Source organism: Eptesicus fuscus, chromosome 6, assembly GCF_027574615.1.
Source record: "Eptesicus fuscus isolate TK198812 chromosome 6, DD_ASM_mEF_20220401, whole genome shotgun sequence".
Taxonomy (NCBI): domain Eukaryota; kingdom Metazoa; phylum Chordata; class Mammalia; order Chiroptera; family Vespertilionidae; genus Eptesicus; species Eptesicus fuscus.
In genome coordinates, this window is record NC_072478.1 from 4,279,534 (window position 1) to 4,295,726 (window position 16,193).

The 16,193-nt window shown below is 55.8% G+C and overlaps 1 protein-coding gene and 1 pseudogene across 1 annotated transcript; both read right to left on the minus strand.

Moving 5' to 3' along the window:
- Nucleotides 1-1,389: 1,389 nt before the first annotated feature.
- LOC129149261 (60S ribosomal protein L7-like) lies at nucleotides 1,390-2,087 on the minus strand (annotated as a pseudogene).
- Nucleotides 2,088-15,294: 13,207 nt separating this feature from the next.
- On the minus strand, nucleotides 15,295-15,483 carry SMIM43 (small integral membrane protein 43). The gene has a single exon (XM_054717605.1). The coding sequence runs from the start codon at nucleotides 15,481-15,483 to the stop codon at nucleotides 15,295-15,297; it is 189 nt and encodes a 62-aa protein (XP_054573580.1).
- Between the last annotated feature and the right edge of the window lie 710 nt (nucleotides 15,484-16,193).

Consider the following 16,193-nt stretch of genomic DNA (forward strand, 5'->3'; position numbering starts at 1 on the left):
GTCACTTTTCGCCCACAAGGGGGACCTGCTCCCAATATTTGAAGAACCACGATGTGGAAAGGGAGAGCAGAAGGCCCTGGGAAATCCCGGAGGACAGACTCGGAGCCACCAGATGTGCAGGAATGGTCGCCTGTGAGCCAGCGTGACCTGAGGGGTGGCTTCGGTCACAGGCGTCCCAAGGGGAGGGGCCCGGGCAATGGTGACTCCAGTCGGCTGAGGAGGTGAATCCTGCTCACCTGGCAGGTCTGCTTCTGAGGGGCATTGCCCTGCCTCCTTTCCTCACTCCTCCTTCCCTGCTCCCTCCTCTGCCCTCCCTCCCCACCCCCCCAGGTTCCTGAAGCCGGCCCTGCAACAGCTTCCACAACAAACATCCTGGGTCTGTTTGGAGCAGAGGGAAGAACAGGTGGCGCTGCGCTGACCTAGACTTGTCAAAGCTCTCGAAGTGCCAGGGTCGGTGAGGACACCAGGAAGGCCTGGCTCGTGCTCCAGGGCCCTGCCCCGCAGTCCTCCTGCCTCCTCAGTCCTCCTGCCCCCGCAGTCCTCCCGCCCCCTCAGTCCTCCTGCCTCCTGAGTCCTCCTGCCCCCACAGTCCTCCTGCCCCCGCAGTCCTCCTGCCTCCTCAGTCCTCCTGCCTCCTCAGTCCTCCTGCCCCCTCAGTCCTCCTGCCCCCGCAGTCCTCCTGCCCCCTCAGTCCTCCTGCCTCCGCAGTCCTCCTGCCGCCTCAGTCCTCCTGCCCCCTCAGTCCTCCTGCCCCCACAGTCCTCCTGCCCCCTCAGTCCTCCTGCCCCCGCAGTCCTCCTGCCCCCTCAGTCCTCCTGCCCCCGCAGTCCTCCTGCCCCCTCAGTCCTCCTGCCTCCTCAGTCCTCCTGCCCCCACAGTCCTCCCTGCCTCCTCAGTCCTCCTGCCCCCTCAGTCCTCCTGCCTCCTCAGTCCTCCTGCCACAGCCCCGCTGCCAGTCTCACATCCCACCCGTGCACCACCTCCTCTCACAGCACTCCATAACGGAGGCCATTGCGGCATGCTGGGAGTGGCTTTCTAAATGCTTCAAACTCGCCTGGCCGGCGTGGCTCAGTGGTTGAGTGTTGACCTATGAACCAGGAGGTCACAGTTCAATTGCTGGTCAGGGCACATGCCTGGGTTGTGGGCTCAATTCCCCAGTGTGGGGTGCACAGGAGGCAGCCGATCCATGATTTTCTCTTATCATTGATGTTTCTCTCTCTCTCTCTCTCTCTCTCTCTCTCTCTCTCTCTCTCTGGAATCAATAAAAATATATATTAAAAATAATAATAACATAAAATGCTTCAAACTCCTCTGGCACATTTTTTTTTCAATTTCAAAGGACTCAGTTTATTAATTGGCCAGATTATAAAAATTACCATGGTAGATACCTTAGTTCATCCTTCTAATCAGCCCATTGATCTGGTCTTCCCTGTCCCAGCATCTCCACCTGTACACAGTGGGTGGTCTTTCTCTCCACCCCAGCTCCTGGAGAAGATAAGGGAAGGGCCACAGGAAGTGGTTCACTTCTTCGAAGCGCTTTCCAACGTGTAGATCTCACGACTCAGATCTCCCAAGCAGATGATGCCATATTTACCATGAGATCGAGCAATCAATGAGTTATCTGTAGATCAATTCCTTTACTGACTTCAGCTGTGGGTACCCCCATACAAGGTACAGCTCCACCCTCGCATGTTCCTGGCGCCTTGTTGAGCCTCACAAAGGCGCCGCTGAAGATCGGGCGAAGGCGAAGAAGCTGCAGCACCTTCCGGACCTCGGGGCTCACACCACTGACGCCTCTGATCCCGACGACAAATGCCAATTTGGGTTCGACAGGTACGTAGAAGTTGCCGGCTTTTCTTGCCACCCCAGCCGTCCGAATCTCTGTTCTGTGCATCTGCCTGTGTTCCTTGTGACCGTGCTTAGCTTTGTCATAGATGAGCTTCCTTCTTGCCTTCCGAAGCATCTCTTGGGCAAACGTCTTTCTCGGGTGCTTGATCCTCAGCTCTGTGCTTGCAATTCCTTCGCTTTTCCTTGAGGGTTTCGGGCACCGTAGGAACCTTCTCCTTCCCTGCTGCAACCTCCATGGTTCCAGCCGGAAAAGAGCCTTGGACACATTTTAACCAGCTCCCAGGCGATGTACACAGGAAGTTCCTTCCACTCACAGCCCTGGCGGGAGGCCGGCCCAGCTGCAGCCTCCCCCCCCCCCCCCCGCCCCCCCCCCACCCAGGCAGAGTGCTCCAGCGCACGTCCCCTAAGTGGCCTGCTGGTCGGAAGCCAGGGGCCAGGGCATTGCAGACGGGCGTTCCGGGAACAAGGCTTTCTCTGCAAGACCACACTCCCCTCCGGGCCGCCAGCGGAAAGGAGGAGAGCGCACCAGTGCTCAGTGGAGCCTTCCCGGAGGCCCTGCCCTTCACATTTTCCCAACAACTCAGCACGCAGCACTCAGCACGCAGCACTCAGCACGGGAAGCGGCGGCAGGGGGAGCGGCTGGCTGGAGACAGTTCTTTCTAACTCCCTCCTGCTCCAGGTCACGGCTGGCGGTCTGACCCTGGGACACAGGCTCCTCAGAGCACCCGCACATCAGAGCAGGATGCTTTTTACCCTTTAGGACAAGCTGATTGCCTGCCTCGCAGTTCATCCGTTTTGTGTGGGATTTTAAATCTTTGTATTGACTTTTAGAGAGAGAGGGAGGGAGAGGAAGAGAGAGCAAATGCCGATTGGCTGCCTCCTGCACGCCTCCTACTGGGGATCCAGTCCAACCAGGACATGTGCCCTGACCGGGAACCGAACCGGCAACCTTTCTGTGCCTAGGACAACACCCAACCAAGCCACACCGGCCCCGGCCACAGCTTATCCGTTTTAGTGATAGTGAGAACACACAGAAGCAACAGCCTAGCTTCTAGGTCCTGTAGTATTTTTATTATCGTTCTTTTCCCAGACAGACGGTCATCCAGGGGGTAACATAATGGCCCCAGTGACCACTACAAGCTTCTCAGCTCTGAATCGGTGTCAGACTAGGCTGGTCGGGGTTTCCTGTGTGTGAGCAGCCAGGCCGGCGGCTGGGTCCTCGATGCTGTAGAGCAGGTGTCCTCAAACTACGGCCCGCGGGCCACATGCGGGTGTTTTTGCCGTTTTGTTTTTTTACTTCAAAGTAAGATATGTGCAGTGTGCATAGGAATTGGTTCATAGTTTTTTTTAAACTATAGTCCGGCCCTCCAACGGTCTGAGGGACAGTGAACTGGCCCCCTGTTTAAAAAGTTTGAGGACCCCTACCGTAGAGGCTACTCATTCAAGGGGCCCCTTTCTCTCCCAGGGGGACATGACCCGGAGACAGGACTGCGACTTGGGTGCGAGGCTGTCCCTGTCACCGCGTCCAAGGTTGTTCTTATCATCTGTTTACACGTCTGTCTGGCAACGAGACTGAACTCTGAGGACGGGAAGCAGTCACTGCCTGGAACAATAACTAACTGTCCGCGTGTTTGCTGAGTGAGTGAGCAAGGAGGCCATCAGACAGCGAGGCTGAGTGAGTGAGCAAGGAGCCACCAGACAGCGAGGCGTGGTTGAGATGTGCTGGGGGGGGGGGGGGGGCGGGGGGCTGTGTCTCTCAGGTCCCGCTCCCCACTTTGCAGCCATGTGACATTGCAGTTAACCTGTTTGTGTCTCAGCCCATCTGTCAATGGGATTGGTAACCGTCTTCCTTCCTAGGGTTGCTGAATTGGTCCATGTGAAACAGAGAGAAATGCAGGCACACCACTGTTATTAGCATGATTGTCACCACTAGGCAACAAGAATACCCTATAAATAATAGTGCTGGAAGCCCTGCCTCGGTAGCTCAGTCGTTGAGTGTCGACCTATGAACCAGGAGATCACGGTTCAATTCCCCATCAGGGCACATGCCTGGGTTGTGGGCTCAATCCCCAGTGGGGGATGTGCAGGAGGCAACAGATTAATGATTCTCTCTCATCATTGATGTTTCTATCTCTCTCTCCCTCCCCCTTCCTCTCTGAAATCAATTAACAATAATAATCCTATATAATAAAAGCCTAATATGCTAAATGTCCAACCATTTGTTTGACCATTCGACCAGTCGCTATGACGTGCACTGACCACCAGGGGTCAGACACTCCGACCAGTAGATTAGTTTGCTGCTGGGGTCCAGCGATCGGGACTGGGTGAGATGGGCCGGACACGCCCTGGAGCCTTCCCGCAGTCCCTCCCTGGCCCTGATTATGCAACAGTGGAGTCCCTTGGCCTGGCCTGCGCCCTCTCGCAATCCGGGACCCCTCGGGGAATGTTGGAGAGCCGGTTTCAGTCCGATCTTCGCAGGCCAGGCTGAGGGACCCCACCAGTGCACAAATCTGTGCACCAGGCCTCTAGTAATAATAATAATAGTGCGGGAGAATTTCTGACATGGGGTCATGGTTCTTCCCACCAAAGCTTTTGGGAGTAAGAAGCCACGCCAGGTGCTCAGCACACAGTGACACCTGGAATGAGCTGTGCCATCTCTGAGCAGGATGTGGCTGATGTTGGGCCAACTTCTGCACACACAGAGCATTGAACACATGCCTGGCCTCCAGAAAGCCTCTTTCCTACAGACTGCTGTGTGGAGCCGTTAGTCCACACCTCCTGCCCGCTCCCACCCAGCGCCTCCCAGCACCTACATCCCCGGCAGCCGGCACATTCGCTGTCACTGACGGACCCGCTGTCCATCTCTTCACCCTGAGCCCGTAGTTTGCCTTTGGGTTCGCTTACGGAGTTGCACATCCTAGGCGTCTGGGCATGTGTATCACGACAGGCACCACATTATAGTATCACACGGAGTCGTTTCACTGCCCTAAAGATCCACTGCAAATGCTTCTGTTCATTTCTGAAACAATTATGAGAGAGATCGCTATTCCCATTCTTAAAAGATGAGGGAAGTGGGGCTCAGTGAGGCTGAAGATTACCCACCAGCAGGCGGGTCACCTGGCCCCAAGTCCAGCATCTGTCTGCTCCCAGCTGCCTCCCCCCGAACACGCCGGGCGCAGGTGGACCCCAGAGAGCGGGCACTGCTCCCCACAGCGCCCTGCAGCCTGTGGTGCTGCGGTCCCAGGGACAGCGACACGCAGCACCGGCGGGTCCTCGGCCTCCCCCCAGACACGGGAGGAAAGACAACCCAAGCAGCAAGCCCAAGGAACGCCGGGCTTCCATGTAGAAGGCAAGGCCTGGCTAGTCCGCCTGGCCTCCCAGCAGCCCGAGCGCGGGCTCCCATTGACCTGGGACAAGGTCACGTTCCCAGCCACGTCCACGTTCCTTCCGGACATTTCCGTAATGCAAAACACCGGCACCTGGCGTGGAGCACAGCGCAGGTGCACACACGCCACAGGCCTGGGCTCTCCCGAGGCTTCCAGGGCCTGATGTCATCTGAGGACGGCCGAGGCGAGCCCCCGGGCCTGGGGCACGTTTCCTCCCGCCCTCCGCCCGGAGCAGGTGTGAGAAGTAGGAAATGCCACTCTAGGCATCTGTGTGAACCCTCAGAACAAACTGTAAGAACCGTATGTCTGAAATGTTTGTGCTAACGCGCGGGCGGGTGTGGAGCTCCATCCAGAAAACCTTCAAAATGCCATCTTTCTATTCTGCACTCTTTGGTCCCGAAATAGCTAAGATGTGCTTTCACAGAAGCGTAACTTCAATCCTGACAGGCATCTTCACCCATAAATTCCCAGCTCCTCGGTCACGCGGAGATTATTTTTGGAGTTTTTTTACAATTCCGATGCTGCCCCCTGGTGGCCACAGGGCTCACGTGCCGAACAAAAAGTTGAGGTCAGGCTGGGAATGTTTCCCCAAATGGGGGGCAACGGTGGGTACCCCCCTCCGTGGACTCCCCCCGGGGGCCCAAGGCTGCGGTGAATTGGAGACGCCTTGTGCATGACCTGGAAGGAATTCACCCTCAGCCCTTTATCCAACGGCAGGCAGAGCGGGTGGGTGAGGAGAGGCGTGTGGAACAGAAAGGAAGCGTGATGTCAGTGCATCAATGCACATCAAAATCCTGCATTTAAAATACAGTTTGCCTTCTTATAGAAATAAAGTTTTATTGGAACACAAAAATGAAAATATTTGTGAGCATTTAGAAGTGACGCCATCGGAGGACCACTCCATCAGACTGTACGTTTTGCCAGGGTGCAGGGAATATTCCAGAGGTAGGTCAGAGGTTTCCGGTTCCTTCACTCCGGCCTTTCCTGGCTGGCGTCTGTGCCCGCCAGGTTAGAGAGTCCCAGCCGTGCCAGCACGCTGGCAGAGTTGGCAGCGGGGAACCTGGAACCAGTCCTGTCCCCAGGAGCCGGGAGGAGCATCTGCCTCAGCCTACTTCTGTTCATCCCCGGGTTGACCTGAACCGCATGACTAGCCTCTGACTCGGCCTCTCTGCCCTGCTCTCTCACCTGCCTGTCCCGGAGGCCGCCCTTCGCTCAGGTCCACGGGTGCAGCGTCCTGAAGCGGCAGCGGCTGGCCCGCCGCAAGTGACCGACGGCCCGATGCCCAGCGGACCTCCTGCACGTCTGTGCATTTCTCTGCAAGAGACGGGGGAGGACAGAGTCACCACTTACGTGGGTTTAACTGTTCATAGAAACTGCCAGGTTGCCCTCCTGTTCCAGTTCACACTCCCACCGGAGGGGCTGGGAGCGCTGCCTGCCCACGCCCACGCCCACGCCCACCGCGGAATCTGATCAAACTGGCGGGCGTCCCGGGAGAGCAGGCAGGACGGCGGAGAGGGCCATCCTCTCAGATCTTCCTCTGTAGAACCCAGCAGAGAGACGTTTAAAAAGCTCTCGTGTGAAAGAAGAATCCAAGTTAGGCTTTGTCACCGGGAGTGTGGGTCCCGTTCTGCTTCCCCAGGCGCACCCCCGGGCCAGCAGGGCCTGGCGCACCTGGTCTGAACTCTGTGGCCCCACCTGGCCCTGAAGAGCTCGGGACCGAAGCTACCTGTGCAATGGCCGAGGGACCAAATATCCACCGAAAATAGAAAATACCTATTTTGCTTGGTATCATTTTTGCTAAGGAGCTGACACCATCTCATAAGGCAATTGTAACAATGCAACCATTTTTACTCATTTTTTGTTTGTTTGTTTGTTTGGACCCCAATGTTAAGAAAACGAACTAGGTAAAAACTGTCTAATAGCCAATTAACTTATACAAAGACGTTCAATCTCATCAATAAGCTACAAATAGAGTTTGTTTTAATCTATGAGATTGGAAAAGATACAAAAGACTAACAAAACCTCTTTGCAACGCTCTAAGGAAATGGACACATGCATGCACTGTTGGGTATGAGCATCAATGGGTATAAGATTTCTGGAAATAAATCTAACAATCACAGAAATAGAGAGTGTGTGCATACCTTAGCTCAACAATTCTATTTCCTGGAATTTATCCTAAGGAAACAATTATGGAATACGCCACTTAGCTGAGGGCCTCCAGAGGTACTCTGTTCACTGTACTAAAGAAAAATTGGGAACACTATGCGGGTTTGTGATGTAAATTGTGGCACCAGGTACAACGCAGTACGTGCAGCCATGTAAATCCTGAAGTAGATCTGTGTGCTGGGTTATATCCCATTTGACCCTTCAGACCTATTTATCTTTAATATATTTTTATTGATTTTATTTTTTTATTTTTTAGAGAGAGAGGAAGAGGGATAGAAAGATAGAAACATCAATGAGAGAGGAAGTCATAAATTGCTGCCTCCTGCACAGCCCCCACTGGGGATCGAGCCTGCAACCTGGGCATGTGCCCTGACCAGGAATCGAACCGGCGACCTCTTGGTACCTGGGTCAGCGCTCATCCACTGAGCTGCACCAGCTGGACCGGATCTATTTTTCACCCTTGAGGGCCCCGCCTTGTGTCCCCAAAGGGGCATCAATGAGCCCCCTTGTCCTCCGGCTTCGGGCTGGATTGGCCGCCGGGGGGCACTGGTAAGAAATGCAGAGCTGAGGAGATTGTGCAATCTGAGCGTTTCTTCCATTTCCCAGCTGAGTCACCACGGGTGGCTGTCCCTCTCCTGGGTCCTATAACCGCACTTCCCTTCACCCCTTTAGACCTGGAGGGGGCAGCTCTGGCTCCCCACTGCTGCTGTGCCTGGGGCTGTTCACCAGCCTTTGCAGGTTCCCCTTACCCTCGCACAGTCCTGTAATGCAGGTTCACTTCGGCCAGCCCTTAGTGAAAGCTCAAAGCCACAGGAGCCCATGGATGCAGCATTCCCACCCACCCGTCCAAAATCACAGCAAAACCCACGCTGCTGGGTGTGGTGCGCAACATTTAGCTGCACGGGAACTTAAATGCCCAAACACGTGCACTTTCCTGAATGAGCTATTGTGTCTCGTTTTAGAGGACCATTTTTAAAAAATATTTTTATGGATTTCAGAGAGGCACGGAGAGGGAGAGATATAGAAACATCAGTGATGAGAGAGAATCACTGATCGGCTGCCTCCTGCACGCCCCACACTGGGAACCCCCCACCCTGGGGATCGAGCTTGCAACCTCTGGCCTGTGCCCTGACTGGGAATTGAAAGGGGACCTCCTGGTTCACAGGTTGACGCTCAACCACTGAGCCACGCTGGCCGGGCTAGAGCACCATTTAGAAAGAAAAGCATCAGGCTGAGGGGTGAAGAAGGAAAAGTAACACGTTTCATAATTCAATGCCAACATTCCCGAAGTGTCAGGTGATCGTGACCCGCAGACAACCAGGGGTTAACTAAGGTGACTCCACTCAGCGCAGCAGGGCCTCACCTGCCCTGTTCCCGCTGTTTCCACAGCACCTAACACCGCAGAACAAAGTTAAGAAAACGAACACGTTACTTACAAACCAGGAGGAAGTCATGGCAGAGCACAGAGCTCCTAAAGGAAGAGTCTAGGGTGCAGCAAGACTCCCACGGCTCAATCGTAAAAGACAAGCGCCCCAAACGGCCCGTGCAGAGAAGCAACACCAAGCGATGCCCAGTGTAGACAAACAACAGACGCTTGTTACAAGAATGAACCCACTACCATTACTGCCCTCATATTTCACCCACGTCTGAATACAACGAGCCACTTGGCATTTTTTAAAGATACTTCAATCCCCGTTAGACTTGTCCATTACAAAGGAAGTCTGCCCTGGCCAGTGTGGCTCAGTGGTTGGGCATGGTCTTGTGCATCAAAAGGTTGCCAGTTCAACTCCTTGTCAGGGCACATGGCCAGATTGTAGGCTCAATCCCTGGTAGGGGGCGGGCATGCAGGATGAAGCTGGTTGATGTTCCACTCACACATTGATGTTTCTCTCTCCCTCTCCCTCTCCCTTCCTCTCTTTCTAAAACCAATACAAATATGTTTTATATTTTTTTAAAAGAGGAAATCTGATGTCCTGGCTGGGTGGCTCAGTTAGCTGGAGAATCATCCCGTACACCAAAAGGTTGCAGGTTCAATCCCCCAGTCAGTGAGTGTGCAGAAGGCAACCAATCCATGTTTCTTTTTCACACTGATGTCTCTCTCTCTCTCAAATCAATAAAAAAACAACAACACATCCTCAAGTGAGGAGTTTTAAAAAAGGAAATCTGATATAAAAATAAACATTTCCTCATCCATTAATCTCATCCTAATTAACTCTCTAAAAATATCGTTAATTATAATTCACACAAAAAAACTGAGTTACATATAATTATGTCTTTATTTCACGGCCTTTTAAAAAACATAAACCACTGAGTATTTTGAGAAGCATTCACGAAATAATCATGTTGCAGCCACAATGTCACAAAATAAAGGGACACAGAATGGCCTGCAGAGCAGAACAGAACAGCCTGGCCGCCTGCCGCTGGCCTGGCGAGGAAGGTGCTCACCAGGAGTGACGAGCGGACCCAGGACCACAGGTCTCCGCTGTCAGCATCACTAACGTCAGTCACAGGACCTGCTCCCAGGAGACCACTGTGGACACCTGCAAGGTGTATAGCTGTCAGGCTAACCTCTGGCAGCATCTTGAATTAGCTCCATTTTCTCCTTTCCCTCCGGAAGACAAGTTCACGGGCCAGCCTCCAGGAGCAGTGAGACCACGGGACACAAGCATGTGACTCGGTCAACCCCTCCCGGCTAGTTCTACAACATGAGAAAGATGGAGACGTGTACCGTGTTGTATGATATAGTAGCCACTAGCCACATGCGGCTATTTAAATTATTTAGAAATTAAATACATTTTATTGAGAAATGGAATGAAATTAAAACCCCCTTCCCCGGTCACACAGGGGGCACGCTGGGAGGCAGACAGGACCTTCCTGTGAGCACAGAAAGCCCGTGGACGGCGCTGGTCGTGGGAAGGGATTCTTCTCCCTTCGCTCAGCCGGCGTGTAGGCTGCATGTGGAAGCAGCTCTGAGAAGCCACTTTTCTCCCAGAATAGCCCAGGTTGGCGATGGAGTCACAAACGGGGTAAAGTAGCTTTCTTTACAGAGAACGCCCTCCCCTGTGGTGAAAGGAGGATCCTTGTGTGGGAGGGGCTGCACCGGCCAGACTCCTCCCAAAACCTGTCGGGAAAGCTGGAGCAGAGGTAAGTGAAGCGGATGGGGGAGCGGCCCGCGGTGGAGGTAGGATGGGGGGCTCTCCACCCCAGGCTCCATGAGAAGGCGATGCCCCCATACACAGGGTCCCCAGGCCCGCCTCCAGAAGCCCTGGGTGGGCAGTGCGCTGGCTGAGAGATGGCGGCCCTGGCGATGCTGGAGAGCAGGCCGAGCGCGTCTTCCCGTACACGCTCTGAGCAGAGCCGCGGTGCCGGTTGTCAAACATTGTGCTCCTTTACAAGTGCATTCCATAGCCGGGAGCAGACTGCGAGCTGTGCACCCCTGATCCACCATCACCTTCTTCCTTATCAAGGCTCTGGCCAGTGTGGCTCAGTGGGTTGGGCACCCACTACCATTACTGCCCTCATATTTCACCCACGTCTGAATACAATGAGCCATTTGGCATTTTTTAAAGATACTTCAATCCCCGTTAGACTTGTCCATTACAAAGGAAGTCTGCCCTGGCCAGTGTGGCTCAGTGGTTGGGCATGGTCTTGTGCATCAAAAGGTTGCCAGTTCAACTCCTTGTCAGGGCACATGGCCAGGTTGTAGGCTCAATCCCTGGTAGGGGGCGGGCATGCAGGATGAAGCTGGTTGATGTTCCACTCACACATTGATGTTTCTCTCTCCTCTCCCTCCCCTTCCTCTCTTTCTAAAACCAATACAAATATGTTTTATATTTTTTTAAAAGAGGAAATCTGATGTCCTGGCTGGGTGGCTCAGTTAGCTGGAGAATCATCCCGTACACCAAGAGGTTGCAGGTTCAATCCCCCAGTCGGTGAGTGTGCAGAAGGCAACCAATCCATGTTTCTTTTTCACACTGATGTCTCTCTCTCTCTCTCAAATCAATAAAAAATAAAAATAAATTAAAAAGAGGACTCAGATGTTTGTAGAAGGCAGTTGTATGTCCAGCTACAAAATCTCCATTTCTCAGGCAGCTTTGCAGACGCCACGGACCCCATCTGGCCGGGAGACGGAAGCAAAGGCTGCTGGGCGGCCGAGAAAGCTTGAAAAGGGAGCCCAGCAACCCGGCGTGTCCGTGGGCTTCCCCTGCCTTCTCCCGGGACCCAAAGGAAAAGCCAGGGAGGCTCAGGGGCCACCTGGACCTGACGTGTGAGCTGAAGCGACACCGCATGGCCTCCCCCACTCCTCCTTTCAGGGGGACAGACGGAACCGCTCAGACCAGGGCCTTCGGGAGAGCAATCCGCCTTGGCGCCACGAGGAAAGCGAGATCCCCACCTGCAAGTAAAAGGCATCTCCCTGAGGAATCTGTGCACAGCAGTCCGTGCCAGTGAGTCCAGGCCATGCCACCCAGCCGGAGCTCGGCACAGCGTGTGAACTCGCCCCACCGCGCCCGCCAGGCCAGGCGGCGGAGACCCTCGGCTCATTCTGTCAAGTAGCCGCCTTTCTGGTGACTCGCACACGGGTCTGCCCGGCGCTCACCCCAACGCCTACGTGTGAGATGCTCCCACGCAGACCATTCATGGACCACCGTTTAATGTTTAACTTCATTCACTTCGTGAGAACAACATATGAAATGGAGAACTGAGAATGTATTTCACTGATTCACATGAACAAACAAAAATCAACGCCAAGCTCTGCAACTCGACTTTTCCCCCCTGTGTGGGACACACACACCTGGCGGTGATTCCGAATGACCCCGGCGTTTTCACTGGGGTCTAGCTTCAGTGAGCACCTCAGAGGAGCTGCGAGCGTTAGACACAGCCCAGCAGATGCTTCCCGTGCACACACAGCACCACGGTGCTCTACACCCGTGGTCGGCAAACTCACTAGTCCACAGAGCCAAATATCAACAGCACAACGATTGAGATTTCTTTTGAGAGCCACATTTTTTAAACTTAAACTTCTATCGCCACTTCTTCCAAATAGACTCGCCCAGGCCGTGGTATTTTGTGGAAGAGCCACACTCAAGGGGCCCAAGAGTCGCATGTGGCTCGCGAGCCGCAGTTTGCCGACCACAGCTCTACACGACCCTAGCTGGGCAGGCACGAGGCAGACAAACAAGCCTTTCCCACGGTCCTAAATGGTTTAAACGTTCACAATGTTGAAAACGTGGCCCTTTAAAACATGTAACGATTGCACGTGTGCAGACCAACCTGGAAACACGAAAGCCAGGCTGCAGATTCCCACTCACCTACTTCCAGGTTCCCACCCCGCGAGGGAGGCAGCACAGAGCCCGGCACTGCGCGGCGCTCCGGCGAATCCTCTCCTGCGGCGGCGCCCACACGGCAGTCCCGACCGGGGCCCCCTCCACCGGACAGGGCAGGTTTTGCAGGCGTGCAGCGGTGTCAACGCGAGTGGGTTTCCGTCACGGAGAACGGCAGTTCGCTGCACTCACACATCTGGTTGTCGGTGAAACACTCAAGGTCACCCTAATAAGATTTGGAGTCATTTCCAACAGCTGGAATGCAGAAACAGTAATGAAATAAGAACACTTGAAATAAAATACTAGCATTACATACTGATCGAATTATGGCCCATTTCCTTATAATGCAAGAAATTCAACTCCGCTTCTAACATGGCTAAACACCTTTTATTGGAAATAAAACATAGGGGTCTTCTATGACTGGGTCCCACGATATAATGAGCAGCTATTTGAACCGCGCCTGACTCTGCAGACGTCACGGTCCCGAGCCCGTCTGGACACCGTCTTCATAAGGCGCAGTGTTCACGTGGGACGCCGGGGACACGTTTCCTTATGGACGGTGAACGGGCCGTGGCTGTGCCCACGCTCACCACTCCGTCTCACCTCTGTTCCAGGTCTTGGCTCAGTCTGAGCTGAGGCAAGTGAGTGTGTGAAAGGCTGGAGGCCAGGGCGTGGCCGGGGCAGAGCCGCCAAGGTGTGCGGCCTGGAGCTAGACCCTCCTGGCGGTCAGAGCTTTCCAGGGAGAGTGTACACAGGGAGCAAAAATGTGAGTTCAGAAGTAGTTCTAATCAGTCTATGTTGGGTTTAGGAAAAACAATGACTGGAAAAATACTAGGAAAAGGTGGCTCATACGCAGGTGTCAGAGTTTCAAAAGCAGGCAGGAGACCGGGCACCCAGCTCTGAGAGCGGAGGAGAACCCAGCCTCTCAGAGCACAGGGCCGGCTCCAGGCGGAGGGCGGGTGGATGGGAGCGGAGTAATGGCTGGATTAGATTACAAGGAGGGCACAGAGTGGCACGGGGCACAGAGAAAGGCAACCGTCCTTTCGTAGGAAACTGCATCAGTAGCACCAGCCGAGAGACAGGTCTAAACCCTCACTCCACCCTGACCTCTCACCTCCACCCTGACCTCTCACCTCCACCCTGACCTCTCACCTCCACCCTGACCTCTCACCTCCACCCTGACCTCTCTCCTCCACCCTGACCTCTCTCCTCCACCCTGACCTCTCACCTCCACCCTGACCTCTCTCCTCCACCCTGACCTCTCTCCTCCACCCTGACCTCTCACTTCCACCCTGACCTCTCACCTCCACCCTGACCTCTCTCCTCCACCCTGACCTCTCTCCTCCACCCTGACCTCTCACCTCCACCCTGACCTCTCTCCTCCACCCTGACCTCTCACCTCCACCCTGACCTCTCTCCTCCACCCTGACCTCTCACCTCCACCCTGACCTCTCACCTCCACCCTGACCTCTCTCCTCCACCCTGACCTCTCACCTCCATCCTGACCTCTCACCTCCACTCTGATCTCTCTCCTGCACCCTGACCTCTCACCTCCACCCTGACCTCTCACCTCCCTCCCGACCTCTCACTTTTTTAGACCCTGGTCTTCCACCCTCCTTCCCGGCCCTGCTTACCATTTGTGGAAAACTGGTGGTTCCCACCCTTCCGTGCAGGTTCCCGGGGCACCGGCTGTCACTGAGGCTTGGTCCTGGGCACACCTGCCCAGGGCAGCCGCTTGGCTGGGGAGCGAGACCACATAAATGGAAGAAAAGGCATCTGTAAGATGAAGAGGTGATTTCCCAAATTAATGCCTGGAGGCGCCCAGGGCGACTGGAGGGAAGTCCACTCCTGGGCCCGCGGTGCACAGAGGGCACTCTTCCCCAGCCTCCTAGGAACCCCGGGCACGCCCTGTGCTCAGCCTCCAGACTGAACCCGCCCGCGGCCACCCCGCACCAACGCGCTGGTGGCCACAGCAGGAGGGGGTTAAGGGGAGGACCGGCTTCCCCATAAGCACCGGCCACTGACTCCTCTCCCCCCGCACCGCAGGCCTCACCCCATTAGCATCCACCAAGCGCACAGACCAGACGGTAAGGCAGTGTTGGCGATGCTTGAAGCCCGCCCTGCTTCCTCCCGCCTCCCACCCGAAACCACATTCTTTCTTGTAACGTGGGTACTTAGATTGACGTTAGATTTTGTTTGTAAGTGGCTGGACTCAACTACCTGGTTTAGTTTTCCGCCCCTTGGGTACAAGCTCTTTCCAGTTGGACCTGGAAGAAGAGCTGGCTGCAAAGGCATCTCTCCCCGCCCCACAAAACGGAAAAGCTCGGTCCATCCCTCGGAGCACAGCACCCGCCCAGCCCAGACCCGCGCACCTGCTGCCCGCACCCAGCGGGCCTGAGCCTGCGCCTCCCGGGGGAGCGGAGACGCCCGCCCCCTCGCCGCCCCCACCCTGCGCTGGAACAGACCTGCCCACGCCGCAGCCGCAGGCCCTGGAACCCGGCAGCCGAGCACGGAGTCGGGGAGCCCCGGCGGCGCCCGCAGCCCGCACTCTCCCGCCAGCCCGGCGGCGCAGGTCACATTTCCTGCTCGCGGGGGATGCCCCAAGGCTCCCGCAGCGAGAGGCGCCCGGGCTGCAGCGCCCCGGCCGTGCTGGCCGCCGAGTTCATCAGCTGCTTGATGAGCAGGAAGAGCAGGAGGAAGAGCAGGAAGAGCAGGAAGAAGAAGAGCGCCAGGTAGAGCAGGAAGTTGAGCTCCCACTCCATCCTGCGGGCAGGCTCGGCGCCGTGCGCTCCGCCAGGTGCCGCGGGCGGGAGGGGCGCGCCCGGCTCCCCCGCCGTCTCCTCCGGCCGCGCCGGGAAGAGCCCGCGAGCTGGTGCGATGCTGCCCGGCGCCCCCGGCAGCAGAGCCTCCCGCCTGCCTCGCCGAGGTCCTCTCCCGGGCTCCTGGGGACGCGCGGACTTCGCGGAGGGGACACCGGAGGAGAGGTCCCGGCCCAGCCGCCCAGGGGGGCCGAGCTGGTGTTTTGCAATTAACCTTCCGACCCTCCCCCGGCGTCCGCCCTGGCTCTCCCCGAGGGCGAGGGCGGGCGATGCTGACGGCAGAGGCGCTCCCCCCCACCCCCCAGCCCCCCGCCAGCCCACTTTTCTAGGCACAGCAGCGGCCGTAGAGACACATCAACAGCAAAGCGCATTTCCAAAGGCATGTGGTACAGAGCTTCCAGTGTCGGCTTGAAATTCAATATATTTTATGGGAAGCAAAACCAAAACACAACGACAAACAACTTAGCGCTCCTTCCAGGCCCTGACGCCTCTCTCAGGAAAAAGCCGGGTTACCCTGGGCTGTGTAACCCCTCACCCCAACTTGGTGGCTTAAAACATCAACGCTGGTCACCCCCAGTTTCTGCGGTAAGAGTTTAGGGGCCCTCAGTGGCGATTCTGGCTTGGGGTGTCCCAGGAGGTGACAGATGTCAGCG

Bases quoted from the DNA above. Each gene is read 5' to 3' on its own strand.
- SMIM43 (XM_054717605.1), bottom strand. From the start codon at position 15,483: ATGGAGTGGGAGCTCAACTTCCTGCTCTACCTGGCGCTCTTCTTCTTC.